The 19,170-nt window shown below is 40.3% G+C and overlaps 1 protein-coding gene across 5 annotated transcripts in view; it reads right to left on the minus strand.

Moving 5' to 3' along the window:
* Window positions 1-3,465: 3,465 nt before the first annotated feature.
* Window positions 3,466-19,170, minus strand: part of gbf1 (golgi brefeldin A resistant guanine nucleotide exchange factor 1) — a 90,818-nt gene continuing 75,113 nt past the window's right edge. For 3 of the 5 annotated variants that reach the window (XM_044373854.1, XM_044373851.1, XM_044373852.1), the window contains 20 exons: window positions 18,477-18,559; window positions 17,191-17,427; window positions 16,378-16,471; window positions 15,685-15,861; window positions 15,449-15,513; window positions 15,038-15,161; window positions 14,149-14,220; window positions 13,791-13,885; window positions 13,551-13,704; window positions 12,062-12,287; window positions 11,787-11,944; window positions 11,279-11,528; window positions 8,140-8,360; window positions 6,513-6,663; window positions 6,131-6,261; window positions 5,818-5,919; window positions 5,360-5,473; window positions 4,987-5,164; window positions 4,617-4,805; window positions 3,466-3,869 (listed from right to left, as the gene is read on the minus strand). In XM_044373854.1, coding sequence (XP_044229789.1) covers window positions 3,616-3,869; window positions 4,617-4,805; window positions 4,987-5,164; window positions 5,360-5,473; window positions 5,818-5,919; window positions 6,131-6,261; window positions 6,513-6,663; window positions 8,140-8,360; window positions 11,279-11,528; window positions 11,787-11,944; window positions 12,062-12,287; window positions 13,551-13,704; window positions 13,791-13,885; window positions 14,149-14,220; window positions 15,038-15,161; window positions 15,449-15,513; window positions 15,685-15,861; window positions 16,378-16,471; window positions 17,191-17,427; window positions 18,477-18,559 — 3,075 coding nt within the window. In that variant the 3' untranslated portion in view covers window positions 3,466-3,615. The remainder of the gene's footprint in view (window positions 3,870-4,616; window positions 4,806-4,986; window positions 5,165-5,359; window positions 5,474-5,817; window positions 5,920-6,130; window positions 6,262-6,512; window positions 6,664-8,139; window positions 8,361-11,278; window positions 11,529-11,786; window positions 11,945-12,061; window positions 12,288-13,550; window positions 13,705-13,790; window positions 13,886-14,148; window positions 14,221-15,037; window positions 15,162-15,448; window positions 15,514-15,684; window positions 15,862-16,377; window positions 16,472-17,190; window positions 17,428-18,476; window positions 18,560-19,170) is intronic. The other 2 variants (XM_044373855.1, XM_044373853.1) reach the window with 1 other exon arrangement.

Below are 19,170 nucleotides of genomic sequence, written 5' to 3' on the forward strand. Positions count from 1 at the left end.
TAGCTCTATAAGGCTGTAGTGTTACCTGTCCGACACACACATACTATATCCATGTCAGCTGTACTGCAGTGGAGACGTCCATCTCATCTCTCCACACTCAATAAATAACATTAAACATCACTGAGAGAATCCCAGGGCCACTCTGAATCAACTTTCTGTCCACATCCACACCACAGTCTGGGTGACATATTTGGCATTAAAATGGCGAATGAATCTCAACAGAGTACATGTCGTTGTACACAAGGCACAATCAGCATGCAACAACAGATTTGTATGGAAGCAAAATAATGGCTATAATATTTTGAATTTCAGAAGCAACTTAATATCTGCAGTCATTGAGAGATTTACCTGCTATATTAAGATTGAAATAAAACTGCATTTATAGTACTGAAATATTTGACTTCTGTCTGAATTCATGTGCTTTGAATTCACATCTTTGACATTTCTAGAGAGTAATGAAAGTGGTGCAATTTCACAAACTTGATTTATGATTTGTTGTTGTTGTAGTAGGGTTTACAAATTCTGATAGAAGAGTCAAGTGTCCAGTATTCATGAAATGACATTCAAGTTGCTCATATTCAGCTCAGATAAATTCTGATATAAAAATTCAAGTCAAGTAAAAAAAAAAAAAAATCAGGTCTATCCCATCAGTTTATGTTCTGCCTGTAAAACAAGAAAGCAGCAGCGTTCTTGGATACTGATGTTCAGATGATCAAGTCTGAACTTTGGCTGACTTGAATTTTTAAATCAGGATTTGTGCAACTTGAATACAGTCTTTTAAATATTAGATACTTAAGTTTTCTCCCTGAATTTATGAACCCTGAAAAATACACAGCTCTGTGTGTGTGTATTTGTGTGTGTAACCTAATAATCCTGGGGTCTGGACCTCCATGACAAACTCTTTTTGTTGTTACCTGATGTTTTGTGTAACTTCAAATGCTCTGCACAGTATATCACATGTACACCTACTGTACAGAACACACAGATATGGAAGAAACATGATTCTAAATCAAGTTTTCTGCATCTTTAAAATCAAGTTTGTGTAACTGCAGCACCTGTAATGACCTGCTGAAAAGAGGAGATAAACATACATGAAGATAGATTTAGGTTTTTGAAGTGAAATATTTCAGTGCTAGAAATTGAGTGTTACATTTAAGGTATTCAGTTTAGATGTACTTCTGGTATGATGAAGAGCTGCTCAGGCCCTGGGGTCTAACCATGTGTGCCATGTTGTACACAGCGAGCTACACAAACCACATGAGAAACATGATAAAATGACATCAATACTGCACTTTTTTTAATGATCTGTTAGACTTAACCATAGAAGTCACTATTTGGATGTCTACCTCTCCTCTGTACAGTGCAGCGAGCTCACCGCAGACTCTACTATCTACATTTTGGAATATTGTAGACATGACATCTTCAGTCCCTCTGAGAAAGGCTACACGTGCACACAATCCCTCTTCCTCTTCATTTAGTGGAGGGGGAGTTCATAAGGTGCCCGAAATCAAAGCTTGTTTTATGTTGTCGTTGGGGGTCAAAAAGCTCATGTAGAATTTAAAAGAAACAGATAGAAATGAACAGTACAGGCCAGCATCACTTGTGTCTCTGGCCATTACAGGAGAACAGAATAGAATTTGGCCTCTATGAAAGAAAGAAAAAAAAAATCACAGGTATATAAATAAAGTCTGTATCTGTACAGTTTGAAATGAGACGCTGATCCCTCAGTGGTGTCATATAACACAACTGAAGTCCAAAGTCCAAGCAAATCCTATTTAATCAACAACATGCAGTACCTAAAATCCAAATAACTTACTCATGTGGCTCTTTACTGTCCCTGCCTGAAATCTCTAGATTAATAAGAAGCACAGGAGATGTGTGAGTGAAGCGATGAGGTCAGCCTGGTCTTATCAAGTTAAAAACAGTGGGGAGGGGTGGGGGGGGGTTATGTGGAAGAAAAAAAGTGTATCCTGCAGATGTTCCCAATGAAAATTCATGAGAAAACATGGGAGTGATGATGCTCCGTTAAACTCCAGTTATGGATATTTACTATTTTATACCACAGCTTGAATCATTTCCAACATCAGACTCATGCATTTGAATACATGAACCTGATATTGACCATTTTAGGAGTAATTCCACCCTCACATTCTAACACTGTTAGACAACCTGCGATATCCAGGTCATGAGTCCTAACCCCCCCCAACAAATTACCCAACCCGGAAAACTTTAATTAGACTCCAAAAACAAAAATGATTTGTATTTTTCCATATTTACTTTATTCAGTTAACTATTATATATGTATATATTATCTTCTGTAAATCTGATTTCCTCACAGTATCTAAATGCTGTTCAAGGATCAGTCTGGTGATATCTCATTGTAAAGACCCAAACTAACAATGAATTGATCTACTAATAAGCATTATGTGTCATAGAGCTCCGTCGATGTCGAAAAAACTATTAAAAACATGTCAGTGAGACACACAGGGTGACCAGGAACACACACACTGTAGTCTATTTAGACTCAATCACACACACACACACCGTCCTGCTGTCAGAAACACTCAGTGGATTCATCCAGCGCTGAAAAGAGTCCCAAACAAATACATTATTTTACAGGAAATGACTGTTTTTTAAAAATAAAACTATGTATTTGTGATTTTTTTTTTTTTAAAAAAAAGATCAATGTTTTGAGTAGAACTGATGGACTTGGGGTTCAGTGTTACAGACATCACATTGTTGGTTTGGTTCTTTATATGAGATTTATTGATTATAATAATATTACAGAATACACCAGACTTATCCTTTAAAGCCTTCCTTACACCTTCATCATATTTTTACATGTTGACCTACAAAAAGTCTAATTTAAATGTAGTGCATCTACAACATGTTGGATCAGCCTGTGAAATTCTCACTGTGTGCAGTAGAAGAAAAAAACTCAAATCCCCCCCCCAAAAAAGAGGACAGGACCTCAGTGATCTGGTTGTAATTAAAATTTTTGTTAAACCCACTCGTAATATTTTTCCTGGAATGATTTTCAACAACTTCAGTGTTCCATTTTCTGCTCCAAAATATGTGGACATGATATGACACTGTCTCTATTTATCCAGTAATCCACAATATAGCTAAAGAAATGGCATATATCATATGCAAGGTGCATCATCATCATGGTTGTTTTTTAACAGTGTGAGATGTTTAGGTGTATTTTCCCTTCAAATGTGGAATGATTAAGGTGTCACATCTAATTGGTTGGTGTTGGGTCCGGCTGTTAAAGGACCAGTGTGTAGGATTTAGTGGTGGTGAGGTTGCAGAGCATGTTGGAGAACCTACGGTGGCCACGAAACTCATGAAAAAGGCAAAACGCCCTGTATTCAAGTTGTCCATTCTGGGCTACTGTAGAAACATAAGGGGCTCATTCTAAGGTAATGTAAACACAACACTTCTTATTTTCATGGGATTATACACTAATGAAAACATACTTATGAATATTATATTCTATTTCTGCCAATATTTCTGCCAATAGATCCCCCTAAATATTATACACTGGTCCTTTAAAATGGGTGGTGGTCTGTTGGTGTTGTATTGAGTGGAGGTTTTATGTGAGCTGCAGTTCTGTTACTTGACCTCGTCAGAGGGGCTTGTGGGTCTGGGACCAGGAAGTAGTGGTACCGGAGATGTGGCCTCAATGAGGGCGGGGTTTAGGATGATTGGCAGGGACATGGGCGGGACCCCCACCTGCAGAGGAGAGGCGAGGGGCTGCAAGATGAGGGGGGACTGGCTCAGGGGAGAGGGAGCCTGGGCTGGAGATGTTGTTAACGGTACTGGCATGGGGGGAATCGACGTGGGGACCGGAGACGATCGGTCTGATCCTAGAAAACATACACAACACAACAGACATTTTAATACAATAAGTCAATTTCACTTGTCAGCATTAACATAGGATACTTTTCTTAGTACATGTAAACTTCATCATTAAAGATATTTATCATATTTCACACTTCAAGCTGAGAGAAATGTTCAGCTCATGTTTTCTGGCAGTGTTGGTTTTCTTCTCTACCAGCAGCAGCTTTCCTTCCTGCACAATTGTAATATTGTCTTTCTTTCCGTATTTGCCAATATGCTATAATTTGATTCCTCTTTCTGTGCAATTATCAGAGGTTAAATAATAATACAGGCTCTGGTATTATCAGTATCATTCCCTTCTAATGGGATGGGTATGAAGTTTGATTAGCTAGAGTATTTATTATATGACTTGTCAACTCCATAGTCTGCAGAGGAAAGCCATGAGATGTGTCTGTGAGCTCTAGAAAAAGCTATTAAGTGGATTTTTACATTACATAAATTTCCATACTCTACTGATCATAAGAATACTTTAAGACAAACTACAGACAGAAGTGTATCAATAGCAGCATAAAGACACACTGTTAACACAGGAAGTTGGGCACACACTGGGACTTTATCTATCTTTGAAATAGAAATGTGCTTTCCAAAAAATATTTACTTCTATTTTTGCTGCAAAATGATTTGACCATGCCTTTGGATCTTGATGATATTTCACACATGGATAGTTTCATGAACACTGTGTAAAAGCGATGTGAGACATTTGGAGGAGTTACCGTTGGCACTGGCTGGTTGGGGCTCCTGGGGCGATGCTGGCCTGCTGGGGGTCTGTGACTCTGCTGGGGTTACTGGAACAGGGACTGGGGAGGGTGGCTGGGCAGGTGGTGGTGACGCCTGGGGAGAGGGAGGCCGGCCTGCTGGAGATGTTGGCTGCACAGGCTCTGCTGGAGGACTAGGTACTGGATCTAAAAACGGAAAAGATATATGTGCAACACGGGTGTCAAGCAGCGTTTCCTTTTACTACAATGGAGCATAGACGGTAATACGCACGTGTTGCCATGGCATTACTGTACACCAAGTGCACAAACACTTAGAGGAATGTGCAAGGCTGCAGTTTAAACGTAAACATGCATGTCTGCTGTGTACCTGCTATGACAGTCTGTTTGAAGAGCTCCTCTCTCAGGTAAGGCAGGAAGCAGACGATTCGTTCCCAGGTTATTTCCCACAGGTCAGAGTATCCTGTCCTGGAGTCTGCACTGTGGAAGATCCCCGCGGTGTCCATCACCAGCAGCATGTTCTTCAGAGACTCAGGGATCGCCTCCAACTACAAACCCAGAGGTCACACAGTCAATAAAAATCAGCTAATAAAATCCTTTCTGTTCCAAATTAGGTCACGTTTACATTTTAAGTTCAGGCTCATAAAACCCTTTAAAACTCATTTGGTTATTTAAAAGCCTGATTTATCAGTTAGCTGCAAACATATTACAGGTATGTGAGTAATGTGTCTATCTGTCCTCACCAGTAAGTCACTGGATCCTGCATGCATATACTTGTCCATGAAATCCAGAATGGTGAGCCACAGGGCGGCAAAGGTGGGCAGGGACAACAAAGGTGAGAGGTGCTGCAGGAAAACCTGGACAAATGGAAAACAATCACAGATCAGAAACAGCTGCTGCCATCAGCACTGAGTACAGGTCCACAGAGGAAATCTGACTTCTTGCTGAACTAACACCAGAGGAAGGAGCTCAGTTACAGGATAGGTTGACGTTTTAGGGCTATCTTAAAAAAAAACACTGACATGCACATTGAAATAGTTTTTGAGATATTACAGTCCAACAAAATGTAAAGACTTTCATGTGTCTACAGTCAAAACCTGTGTCTGTCCAAATGATCTCCTCATGTGAGTAGTTCCTATCATATATATGACATATCTTCTGGCTGCTGTTAATGTGTGCAGCAGTGTGTGTTGCTGTGAACCTTTGACAGGAGTGTGCAGGCTCTCATTCTTGTCTCCTCCATACCGCCCACATCTGCAGGGCTGATGTTGTCAAGCAGCTTAGTCAGCAGGGGGAAAAGCACCTGCAAACACATACACACCCACTACATCAACAAGCTGCTGAAATCTAGTTAGAAAATGGCCGCTGGTGAACCCACAGTTCTGAAACTACAAGTGAACAGTGTGTCAGAAAGAGATGCATGAGACAAAATGTTTTAGTTTGTGATATCCCACTTCATGAGAATATCTCATTGACCTTATTCTGTCTTAATCTGTAAGCAGATAGAGGATTACCTTATTGAAGCAGGACTCCCACTCGGTGGCGTCCAGTGTCTGCAGATCATGGACCAGCAGAGCCCTCTGGAGGTAGGTAAGGGCCTGCATACGGACCTGACGTCTGGCATCACAGCACAGCCAAGCGATGCCTTGAGTGGGAAACGATACAGAACAACAGACATGAATCATGGTGGAGACTCAAACTTACCTAAAACTTTTCATTCAGTCTGGGATAAATAAATTCCTGAACAACACCCTCCTAAAGAACAGCCTTAAAAGTTTGTATGGAGACACATTTAACATTTCAAGCTTCATAAAGCTGCAGTTCATTGCAGAGCTGTTGTGTTGGATTGCATTAGTTTGTCTACCCTCCGTGGTGTATATTGTGATAAGAGCCAACCTTGCAGCAGTGGGCACCAGCAGCTGGTCCATAGAGTCTGAGAGTCTGCCTCGATCTTCCTGCCTGCAGCCTCCAGATGGCGCTGTTCCTCTGCCCAGGAGCTGTAGATGCTGGCAGCCCGGGTGTGCAGTGTGTGCATCAGGTCTAACAGCTGCACCGTCACACACACACCAACACCAGTGTTAACAACAACAACAACAACAACAACAGGATGAATTCATATCTACAGTATGAAACTAAATGTCCAGTGTGGGATGATGACACAGTCACAGACACAAGTGAAGCCATATTGAATACTAGATGTATATAATAATACATATGTAAAATTTAATCATTTACTACCAGCAACATGCATGGAATCACTTACTGACATCCTGTTTATATCTGTCTTTGAACAACTTGATACAATCATCATATATTATAGAGATGAAATAATGCAGGTGACAAACCTGTAACTTTATACTTCTTACAGTTCCAGTTACAAGTGTATTGCTAGAAAACAGCCCTCTTTCAAGAACTTGATCACATTTTTAAAAAAAGAGTTTAAATCCATGTTAGCTAACCACACAGAAGAGCTTCCACAAGAATGATTTCAATTTGACAGAGTGATGAGAGGACAAGTTTCACTTTCAACAAGATGAAGACATCTTGACAGAGCCTCTTTCTAAACCAGATAACATATAAAACAGCAAAGCTTACTTTATGTGTATATTCCCCCTCACAACACAAACTCAAAGATAATACTGGTCAATGTACGTTTTCCTAAAGCTCTGGAAATGGAACCTCATTCCTGCACATGCTCAGTGGCGACTGCTTTACAAGGAAATGCTTTCCTGAGACTGAAAACGTGATCACTGTTATTAATCTTTGGAACCGTTCCTAAACAAACTACAGTAGCCACTGGCTTTGTGGTGAAGGATCATGTCACCCAGTGCAGCGATGTGACTCACTGACATGTTTTTAATAGTTTTCAGACAACACAGAGGAATAAGATACTGTATATCAGACTTTGGATACACACACAATACTTGTAAGTAGATCAGTTGATTGTTGGTTTGGCTCTGCACATGAGATTTGTTGAGGATAAGAAAAACATAGAACATTGCCAGCCTTATCCTTTAATTAGTGAGCTTGAGAGGTGTTGTTAAGTGTAGTCAGGCTAGCTGTTTCCCCCTGCTTCCAGTCTTTATGCTAAGATAAACACATCCTGATTCTAGCTCTGTCCAACCACAGAGCTTCATTTATACTTCTGGATATGCCACACCTACTGCGGCTACGTGCATATGCTCTGAAACTGAACCGCAGTGATGTGCACGCTCAAAAATGTAACTACGGTGGTAAGGCTTTTAACCTTACCTTCCCACCCAACCCAACACCACACCACAACAGAGACAAGACAAACAGGAGACTGTCAGGAGGGGTGTAAATGCTCTGCTCAAATACAACATATATAAAGTTAGTTACACCCGTCCTAAATGTCCCCTTTAGAGCCAAAGCTATAGTTTCCTAAAAACATCTTGTTCAACTTAGCCTAAAGCTTTCTTTAGTTGGTTGAACAAGATGCTTTTGGGACAGCTGGGCTCAAATCGACATATGGTAGAAGGGTAAAGAGGGCTGTTGTACTTACGTCCTGACTAACCTGTAATGACACCGTGTGGTAGCTGGCTGGGACGCCCTCGTCCTCCTCGTCGTCACTGTGGGAACGTGATGGACGCTGGCTGGATGCCCGGCTGCCACCTCGCCTTGTGCCGCCTCCACCCTCCTTCTCCCTTCCCCCCACCTTTTTCCTCATCCGGGACTTGGAGGAGTCATACTTGTGGCTCTTCTTCTTGTCGTGGTTGCGGTAGCCTGAGGAAGAAAATTGTTACTTAAGATCTACAGCAGCAGGCAGAGGGAGTCTAGATTTTTTTTTTCCTTTCACTCTTCAGGTGGGTTGGACTGACACTCATTCATGTAATGTCTGTTTGCTTTAATCACAGTCTATTTTGATATTTATGTACGTTCAAGTCAACAGCTCCAGAGTGGATGAAGGACGTCCAGCCCTAAATACTGCCACTACTGTGTGTAGGTCTTACTCACAGTCAAACTGACCTCTGTCAGCCAACTCCTTCATTTCACTTCTTATTTGTGAGGCACTATGGGTAACATAGTTCAACAGCCCAAATGATGTGTAACTTCCAATTCTGACATGTAACATCATGACAATGTTACAATCTTTAACATGTTTTAAGAGTGTGTATGTTATTTTACATGGAGTTTTGATGGTATTGGTTGACAATGAAAACATAACCAGTCTGGGGGAATAATTTTGACTCCATATTAAAGCTCCATTCATTTTTTTGGCCACCAAAAATCACACACATTTGAAAAAAAGCCCTTTATGAGAGTGAACCAAAAGTTGTGGGCTGTAAAACCAAAAATTGCATGAGGCTGTAGAGCTGAGGGGAACTGCAGTGTTGGTGATAATTCTCTGTGAGTTCATCACTGTGAGTGACACATTATAAATAGTCATTTGAATCCTTGTTCACATAAAAATATTGACTAGTACAGCTGATATTGCTTTGAGTCTACTGGATGTGTAAATAAGCAAGCGTTTGCTAACCAGTCCGGATAGTGCTACTCAGCTGTCAGAATACAAACAGCAGTAAACTGTAGTTATACTGAGAAGTTCCCAGTGTGGGTGTGAGGAAGTGCACAGCTGGTAAGCACAGAACTGACTTTCCCTTTATAAAAGAGGCTATAGGTTTGATTATAGCGATTGCCTCGCAGCATGAGCAGCACAGTGGAAAGGACTCACTAATGGTTGATGACAAACATGTTTACTAAACCTTGTTTTACTGGCATGCAGTCGGAAGCCACATCTGTGCTAAATGGTATGGTCCATTATCATGCCAAAAAACACTTGTCATGAACCAATCACACCCACGATGTCCTGATGCACAAAACAGCCAAGCTAAGGGACTTTTCCAAAACTTTCCATTTATCTTGAAACCACCTTTAACAAAAGAATATGAAGTCAGACCACATAGGTTTAATAGAGTAATAGCAGGTTTTGCACTTTCTATTAGTATCTCATACAGATTAGAGACATGCCTCAGCCCAGCACTTTGATCAACCGATCGCTATTGTTCGTCTGTGTAAAGCTGTGTTGACAGCGTGTATCCAAAGCCTCAAGCACTAGGAGAAAATGAATAGGCCATCAGCTATGCCAAGGCACAAGTGCACCACTGCCATTTCTCAACCTTAATCCCTGTCTTACTGTAGATCAGAAACAGCACAAGGAGGGATGAATGGGAAAAGGGGGAGGAAAAGGGCTGACGGGCAGGTGATGAGTAGGATAAAGGGCAGAAAGAGGAAGAGGGAGAAGAATGTAGGGCAGAACACTGAGGCAGAAACATGAAGGACAAAATACAAAGCACAAAGGAAAAACTGATGGAGCTATTAGAAAGAACAATCACACAGTCTGTCAGGTTAAATAGATATTTAACGACTATGGTTTGTCTTATCTCACTTGGATGTAACTGACAGTGTGATGAGCTCCATAAGCAGCATGTAGAATCTTGCATGAACTGTGCACAACCTGTGTGTCAGTGTCAACACCTTCAGCTGCATTTTGTTTTGAGTATACAGCTTCTATGAACAAGATATAGTAGCTATCTTCTGTCCAAACACACCATCCCACCATCCCAAGAACAAACCTAGTGTCACTTGGTGAGTTGGTAGGTATCAGTAAATAGTGTTTGAAAAGCCTGTTTTTGATCAGTTTATATGCATCTCCTCATAACTGTATGGCCATCAACCAATCAGCTAATGGGGAGACATGTGAGAGGTGGGTTGAACTATAGGTTTCAAAAACTGACTACAACAACATTTCATTCCTGAAATAGATGGTCTTTCTCAAATAGTTACCTGCTCTGGAATAACCATGGCAAACAAAGGCAAGTATGGAAAATACAATCATTTGGTGGATATTAGAGAGAAGAACTGCATTTTATAGTATTTGATTGGTATACTTGTATTAAAATAGTCTAATGTCTTGTCCCAAAGAGGGTCAAAAAAAAATGGAAGTGTGAAAAAGATGCTTCAGGCTGCTGCTCTGCTTATAAAGCACACAGCCACAGCGGTGGGAATTTCTTTTCCTACAGTTGCTCCAAACTGCCACACTCAAAGGTAGAGTGAAAAGTGGAAGACATTCATAGTGTTGCACTTATATGTTCATGTGAAAAGTGACATAAAAAAATAACAAAATGTAAAAGAGAGTTACAGAGAGAAGATCAAACCCTGGCTCCTTTCTCACCTCCGCAAAGCTGGCCAATCACTGCATGAAGTGGGTGTGAATGTCAGTAAAGTTACACATATGGCCCTGCACAGCCCCTCCAATCCAACCTCAGAAAGATATGGGGGGAGGAGGTTTCTGAAGCTATTAAAGCATCCGACAAGCACGTCTGACGTCTGAGTACACTGGCCCCTTAACCATAGCAATGATAAGAGTCTGGGAGATGAGTATCATATAGTATCATTTTGTTTGATTTCAAGAATAGAAGCATAGTGAATAACAGGGAAAGTATGTTACAAAGTAACATTATGTGAGGGGCATTGTGAAATCAATGGAGAACAAATAAAAACCCACACTCACAGGTTGAATTAATACTGTCCAGTCAACAGAGAGCTGACAGAATGTATAGCTTACTCTCTACAGTACTTTGTAAATGTAGTTTTTAATAAGTTCCTATGAAATGTAAAATATTCAGGTTCGAGTATCTCACCTCCATTGAGGCTGGCCTCCACAAACACTCGGATGGCTCTGACACACAGCTCAAAGTTGTCCGGGGTGACGTGGGCGGCATCACGGACGATGAAAGAGAGTGTTTCCACACACTTGATGAGAGACTTTGTGTCGTGCTGACCCAGATCCTGACCCAGCGTCAGACTGTACTGGTTGACCAGTGGGTGATTCAGCTGAGCTTTAGAGCTTAGTGGAGTGATCTTACTCGTCTCTAGGTCATCTTTACCAACCTGTGAATTGTTTTTTTTTACAAGAAATACAATTATGTATCATAGCTGGATCTGTGAGTTTTTATATTCCATTCTTTAAAATGGCAAATTAGACACAACCAGTCTTTATACAATTTCTTCTTCTTCTTTCTTATCTCACCCTTTCATGACATATACATATACAGTACGTTTCAATGCTCATCATGCAGGTATTGTGTACTGTATGTGAGGTTGTAAGTGTGTGTGTCTGTGTGTGTGTGTGTGTGTGCGTGCACTGACCACGAGCCATCCGCTGCTCGCCACATCCACATCTGTTGTGGAGCGGGGGATCCTGGTCTTGCTGTGTTCAGTGTAGACCTCTGAGTCAGATGTATAGCCGCGGTCTAAGCTCACTTCACTGGGATGGTGGGAGGGCAGCTCACTGTCTGACTGGGCACCTGGACACACACAGCATACCAATATACTATTATTTTCATTTCATTCTAATGTTAACATGCTTAGATTATTTTGTATAACTAGGGCTCAATGCTGATGATGCTGGAGAAATATTGGACCTGTATCGATGTCATTGCTGGTGGAGGCGAGCTGGAAAGAAGCGGGAGGTTTGACTCCGGCTCCGATGCACTCCAGCAGGGAGAAGAGTGTGTACCAGTCATCTGTGCAGTGGATGTTGGCTGCGTTAGTCTTCAGCAGCTCATGAAGGCCGTAGGCCACGTCCCTGCTGACCCGGGACAAGACTTGTGGTTTCATCATCAGCAGGCGACGTAGAGAGAGGAGCACCTGTGGGTGAGCAGGGGAAGAAAATCATGGGTGAGAAGTACTCTAATCTTGAACTTGTAATGAATTCATTAATTAAATCAAGTCTTCAATTCTTCCATCATTTAAGTTGATATTAAAGTAAGAATAGCAGCCTGCAGTTCTAGTGACGTGTCCAGGAGAATACACCGTATCAGCTGGCTTTGACACACTTTCCCATCGTTAATATAAAAGTATTACTTAGTGGAGCTTTAAGGATTGGCTGGTAACCAAAGCCACAGTGCTTGACCTAAAGTGGTTTCTCTTCCAGGATTGTTTATATTTTATGAAATGGTGCAGAAAAACTATCTGATATCAACATCAACTGTGCTGAAAACCACCTTCTCTAATCAAATATAACAACTCCAGCAAGACCTTGACTTATAACCTATCAGATTCAAAATTGTTTATTCATCTTTCCTTTTTCTTTTCTTTTTTCTCTATTTCACTGCACACATCACACACATTACAGAGTGAAAAGGTGTTTTAAAAAATCTATCTGAGATGTACAGTGTACTATATGTTAAAAAAAAAGTGAGAAAGATGAGACGAAAGAAACACTAATTAGGTTTTTGTTGTATTTCAATTAACATACATATATTACATATCAAGTGTCTTGACTTGTACATTTGTAATGTAAATTTCTCTCCATATGTTTACATGTAAACAAACAAAACCAATGTTTTTGAACATTAGATCATGGGGTTTAAATGTAGGCCACTCTTTTAATATGAGGTCAGGTCAGGCCTTATCAGTGCACATCAGACAGTCTTTGTTTAGACACAATGTAGGAGTTTTTATAATATCGCTGATCCAACTGTTGAACAAAACATGGACAAACGCAGACCCAGAACATGGACACCTGCGAAATGCAGTGCTATACTTCTACGCAATAAGTACATCCTTCTCTCTGATGTCTGTGTTCCCCTGACCTAAATGACTGAATGTTGTAGGATTAGATTAGTGACCCAAAAGCAGAGCACCCTCAATGCTTTGACTGTGTCTTGTTTGTATCATTCACTCTTATTTTTGTGTTTGTGTTGTGAATTACTTGTTTTTGGCACAAAAAAAGCAAAATAAAAGCAGTGTATTTGGCCACATTTTAGAATAACTATACGTAGGAACATCCTGAGCATATGGATGAAATTGATGGTAAAGGAGGATGCTTTTATTTTTAAAGCAACCCTCCGGTTCTACATGGGCAGCATGTCTGATACTTACAGAAGTAGAAGAGTGTGTCTAGCGTACCTGGGAACTGATGTCTTCTCGTCTCAGCAGACGGATGGCGAGTCGAAGGAGTCCCACCACGGCCCTCTCCACCAGGAAGCAACTCTCGTTAGCGTGGACGCAAAGGTGGCAGAGGTGATCACGCACCGTCTGCCACACACATGACACGCGATCTCTGCACACAGAAACATAGAGAAGATGTTTAAGAATGCTAAAAATGACCAAGATGAGGGACAAGTTTCTGTGTTGTGACTGTATTACCTGTTCTCCAGAACAATACGCAGCAACATCTCCAAGCAGAAGGCAGCGTCCTCTTCATCATAAGTCTCTTCATCAGGGGTGACTGATATCAGAGCCTGAAGAGGATAATCAAGTTCATTTAGTTTGTGGCTTTTATGACTCAACCATGATGGAAGTGTCATTTATTGGATACACATATTATATATTAACAAGCCTGTGAGCCCCTTGAGCAAGAAAAATGATACTAATAACTCTAGCAGTAATGTCGTAGCTTGCTTTACCCTTTCAGTCTAACTATAACAGCACAACGTCAACACCTATAAAATCAATACCTAATATGACCAGTATTTGTGAACAACAAAGAAATAATAACAGTTACCTTCATTAGTTCCTGTAGAGACTCCAGTTGTAGAAATTTACTCTCTGTGATCAGCTTCTCTGGGTCACATTGCTACACAGAGAGTAATAAAAAATTCAGTTATGTCACTTTTTATACAGATCTGCTTGACATACAGTATAAAAAGTACTACTGCAGATATTAAAAAGCCACATTTAAAAACTTCTAACACCTTTAGGAGCAATGTTAACATCAAAATAATGAAACAAGTAAAGCCAGTTCAGTTTTGACACAGCTGATGAAACTGTACAAATAATGTTGCCTTTACAGCAACACATGAATGCCTTGGCGTTGTTCTAACTACATGCTTCTTTCATGTACATTTATTACAATACAATAATACAAATACAATTTAAAAGAAACACAAAAAATATAAGTAGAGCTGCAATGAGTAGTCGTTTGAGAGAAAATTAATTGGCTATATAACTATTTTGTTAATAAATAATAGTTTGAGTCTTTTTTAAGCAAAAATGCCAAAAATTAGTTGACTGTAGCCTCTCAGATGAGAGGATTTGAGGCTTTTACATACGTTTTTTTACTAGACTCATGCATGATTGTAAATCAAATAAATGAAAAATAATAAATGAATGAGATAAATAAATGAATGAAACAACGTTGGAGTTTGGACTGTTAATCAGACAAAACAACACATTTAAGACATCACATTGAAATGAAAACATACATTTTCACTATTTTCTGACATTTTATAGACTATTCTAGAAAATAATCAACATAATAATGAATAAAGACAATAATTATTAGTTGCAGCTCTAAATTCACATCATCTAAGGGCGTGATGCACAGTACAGAGTATTAAAAAAACTCAATAAGACATCATTCATTGTGATTCAGGCATCTGAGTGTTCAGTACCTTTATACAGAGGATGGCGGCCTGTTTCGCCTCCTGGTTTTCCATGGACGGTCCTCTGAGTCCTGACTGCTCAGCTCCACTCAGGGTCAGCCAGTTGACAAAACTCAACACTGCTGACTCACCACTGACATGCAACAGAGGAGAAAAGATTTTCTTTTGGCTCCTAACTTCATGATGTCTGATCCTCTTGATCAGGGTTGTTTCATTAAAAAACTTTTCTCCTTGTTATAGAAAGAGGGTTTCTTATAGAAAGCTTTTGTAATTCTAGGAATTAACGAGTACTAAATGAAGAAATTAGAAAGCTGAAGTGATGGCGCAACAAACAATGGCTGTAGCTATATTTAGAAAAAATATATATATGACATGATTTTCCTGTATGTTTCTACATTATCAGGAGAGATTTGTGCATACCGATTTGAAGGTGTTTCCTCTCTTTGAAGAGAAATTTTCCCATTTGGCTCCACGAAATCCTCCACCTGAGGCGACAAGCACAGTGTATGAGGACTGAACAGTAGGTGGCAGCAGTACATACAGAATACGATAACTTCAAACAGAAAGGACTGTATCTGCAGTGTTATCATCAAGCAGACATTGTCCAATCACTGACAGAGTGGAAAAGCTTCAGAGTGTAGAATTGGAGTCCTGACCTCGACCATGGCTTTGGGCAGGAGTTCGGCCCTGAACAGCTGCAGCATGGAGTCCATGATGTTCTTCCAGCCCTCCCTCAGGATGTTGCCGTGCCGATGGGCGAGGTCAAACACTGTCTTGGCTGCTGTCTGCGCCTTACTGTTGCTGCCAAACACTGTAGGAAGGTTTTCTACAGACTGCAGGGGGAGAGGGCACACCAACACTCAGTCAACAGACAGTTACTTTATTTACACGTCTTTACTAATGCGATTTAAACTGTTTAGTTTTAGAAATTAATTTTGTTTATATTCACAACTTCATTATTTTCATTCATTCACAGTAGGTGTTTGGTGTCTCTCATGAAAAAGGCTTTACTGTCATGATAGTGCTGCATGTGTCATACACTGTACACTAGTATATCAACAGCGGCATCCAGCTTCTTATACTGCCTTCTCAATTGCAACGGCAATAAAGAAATGGCCTACTGAATAAAAAAATAATCATATTTTCTTGATTACAAGCAACATTCTTTTTTATTTCATACAGTGTGATTATGACACATTAACTCAAAAATAATTTAGAAAATTGTCTTTAATTGAACAAATTCTGATATGTCATTGCTGACAAATTTTGCCTTTTAATGGCATATCAGGTACAACTTTGAAAACAGATCATATTAAAACAGTACGATGCTATGAACTTTGCTTTCTCACCTCACTGCTCAGAGTGGTGAACTTGCACAGGGAGATGATCAAATTGTCGAAAACATCACTGAAGCCATAGTGAGCTGCTATCATTGCACATTTCCTGCACAGACATAAACACGTATTAGTATATCTCGATTTCAGAGTTTAAGTCAGAAATGAAAAGGTCTGGTCTACACAATCAAAAGTTGACCGTCTATTTTTATCTCAGAAGCTTGGTTCTTAGACCATTCAGCGAACTAAAGAGAGCAGTTTAAATTATGATGCAACTTTACCCCCTATGAATCCTGAACCAGCCACTGTAGATCTAAAATTAATCATGATTTCGATTTCGTTGGATCTTTCAGTAGAACTCTTGACAGTGGTTTAACAGTTTGAAAACTAAAAGCAAAGATCAACATCAGCCCATGGAATGGTACAATATGTTCACCAGGTGTCTAATTAGGTTCAATGAAGGTTTTGTCAATGATTTGGTCACTCATCAATCAAATAGTCTGCAGCAATTGAAATGATGCTTGTCCTGAGCAAATGGTCATTGAGCCTTTCTGTACCACAACAAGCTAAGCAAAAATTCTGTGCTGGAGAGGCCTTTGAGTTTCAGTGGCCTGGCAATGACAAAAACAAAAGATACAAATCTAGAATATTAAAGGTCAGAAAGACATTTGAGAGCCTGAAATCTCAGCAGCACTGGTTCAGATCTAGAACTGGATCGACAGCTTGTAGGCGATATATGAATAATGTTTCATGCCGTGGGGCTGTATAATTAAATCCTTTCAAATCATATGTCTGTTCCACACACTTAAGCTGCTTGAGCATATGTACCTGAAGCCAGTGATGGCCTTCTGGATGATGTTGTCGTCCAGGCTCTTGTCGAAGACGTAGGAGAGGGCAGCGATGGTGGGACCCCAGGTCATAGTGAACAAATCATGGTCGTAGCTGCCGGGTGGCAGGTTGAGGAAAACCCCCTCAGGTGTAGCGCCGCGGTGTAGCAGCACACTCCATACGTAGTTCTCCTTCACTAAACCTGTCTGCTCATCAGGCATCACAATCTCCTCATTCCTACAGAAGACAAACATCTATGCTCACTCATGTCATCTTAAGAATGCATTTTTAGGAAGAGATGGGTATTCTTTTGTTTTTGTTTTTATTTGTGCTGATGTGATGCCTCAGTTTCAGTACTGATATCAAAATAATACTTTTTTCAATTCCTGAATTTTAGAAATATAAACATTTTTACACATTTTTTTCTCTCAATTAACAAAAAAAGCCAAATTCAAAAACATTAAATACTGTCTAAACACAAACAGCCCTACAATAACTTGCCAAACAGAATCAGGAAGGCATAAGTAAAAATGTAACAAATCTGACCAGCTATTTATTGCTATGGACATATTTTGGTCTGTACCTAAAAAGTACTGAGGTTTGAGAACCAGCCCTACTCTTAAGGCCTCAGTATGCTTCAAACTAAGTGTTTAGATCTAAGACCTGCTCACATCACCACTTAAAATTCAATTGCAGGGGCTAAGTAAATCCACACACTTGCTAACTAACAGTTAACCAGTCAGCTAGCTGGGAAAGCTATTGATGCTGACTAGTGTTCCCTTCTTATTCCTGTCTTTTTTCATTCTCTTAATGCTTTCAAGGAGAGACTGTCAAAAAATGTTTGCTGTTACCCCAATGTGTATAATTCATGGTGTCAAGACTACTAAGACATGCAAAAGACACAAATATCTTGATGGGGGAGGCAGTGGGATGCAGCCAGGTGAAGGCTATGACAGCAGGCTTTTCAGCCCACCTTCTACTGTGACCATTTGGAACAGGTAGAAACACTTTTGTATACATGGTCAGACAACACCTCATACAAACTAGTTTATTTGAAGCATGACTGAGGCCGTTAGGAGTGGAGATGGACCATTAAGGAGAATGAAACTTCTTTTAGGCAGAATGTATTGTAAAACAAATACCAAAAATATAGATACAGATTTTTATATAGAAATAGATGCTTATGTTCTATCTGTATTTTCCATCTTAATCAAAGATGCCTGTATTCTGAATTGGTCAGTGGCTAATGAAACCCAGGTGAGTGCTACAGTGTGATGGCAGCCTACTTGATAGCATTATAGATATCCTCCAACATGTCCTGGTCAAAGTCTTTGTTTCCATTCACTCCCTTCAGATTCTTCTTGAATTGCTGTTTGGAGACAGAAACAATGAAGTCAGCAGTGGAATAAAAACTTTTGTTTATTAGCAGAAACTGTATTGAAATACCTCACATGCCTCTGGGGAGAAAATCATTGCCAGTCATTTCCAATCTCCACCATCAATATGTCAGTCAATGCATCTCAACACGGGAGCTTAGCTCAGACACCCAAGTCTCAAGCATTCAATGCTTCGTTAACCGAGCAACCAACCAACCAACAATTAAAAGGGCCTCGGGTGGAAACGCAATCATTATGTGTCACTTAATACGCTTTAGTTGCAGCGTTAGGAAAACAGGGATTAGAGCCAAGAGCCTCCTGTAAATAAACACAACCACCAGGCGATGACTGACGGCCTCAAGGCTCGGTTTCCTGCCTCAACTTGGCAGGGTTTGTTCTGCTTGCAGGTAAGGAAGAGGGGAAACAGGAGCTTCTCTGCAGGAACACAGAGACAGAGAAATAAACACCGACAGAGAGGGCCAGAGAGAGCAGGAGGCTTCTGAGGATCGGGCCTCTTTTTGTCATGCTCATATCAGGGACACTCACGTATACACACACACAGTCACTATCAGACAGCAGCTCTTGGAGCAGCCGTTGGTAACAA

Source organism: Thunnus albacares, chromosome 14 (genome assembly GCF_914725855.1).
Source record: "Thunnus albacares chromosome 14, fThuAlb1.1, whole genome shotgun sequence".
Classification (NCBI taxonomy): domain Eukaryota; kingdom Metazoa; phylum Chordata; class Actinopteri; order Scombriformes; family Scombridae; genus Thunnus; species Thunnus albacares.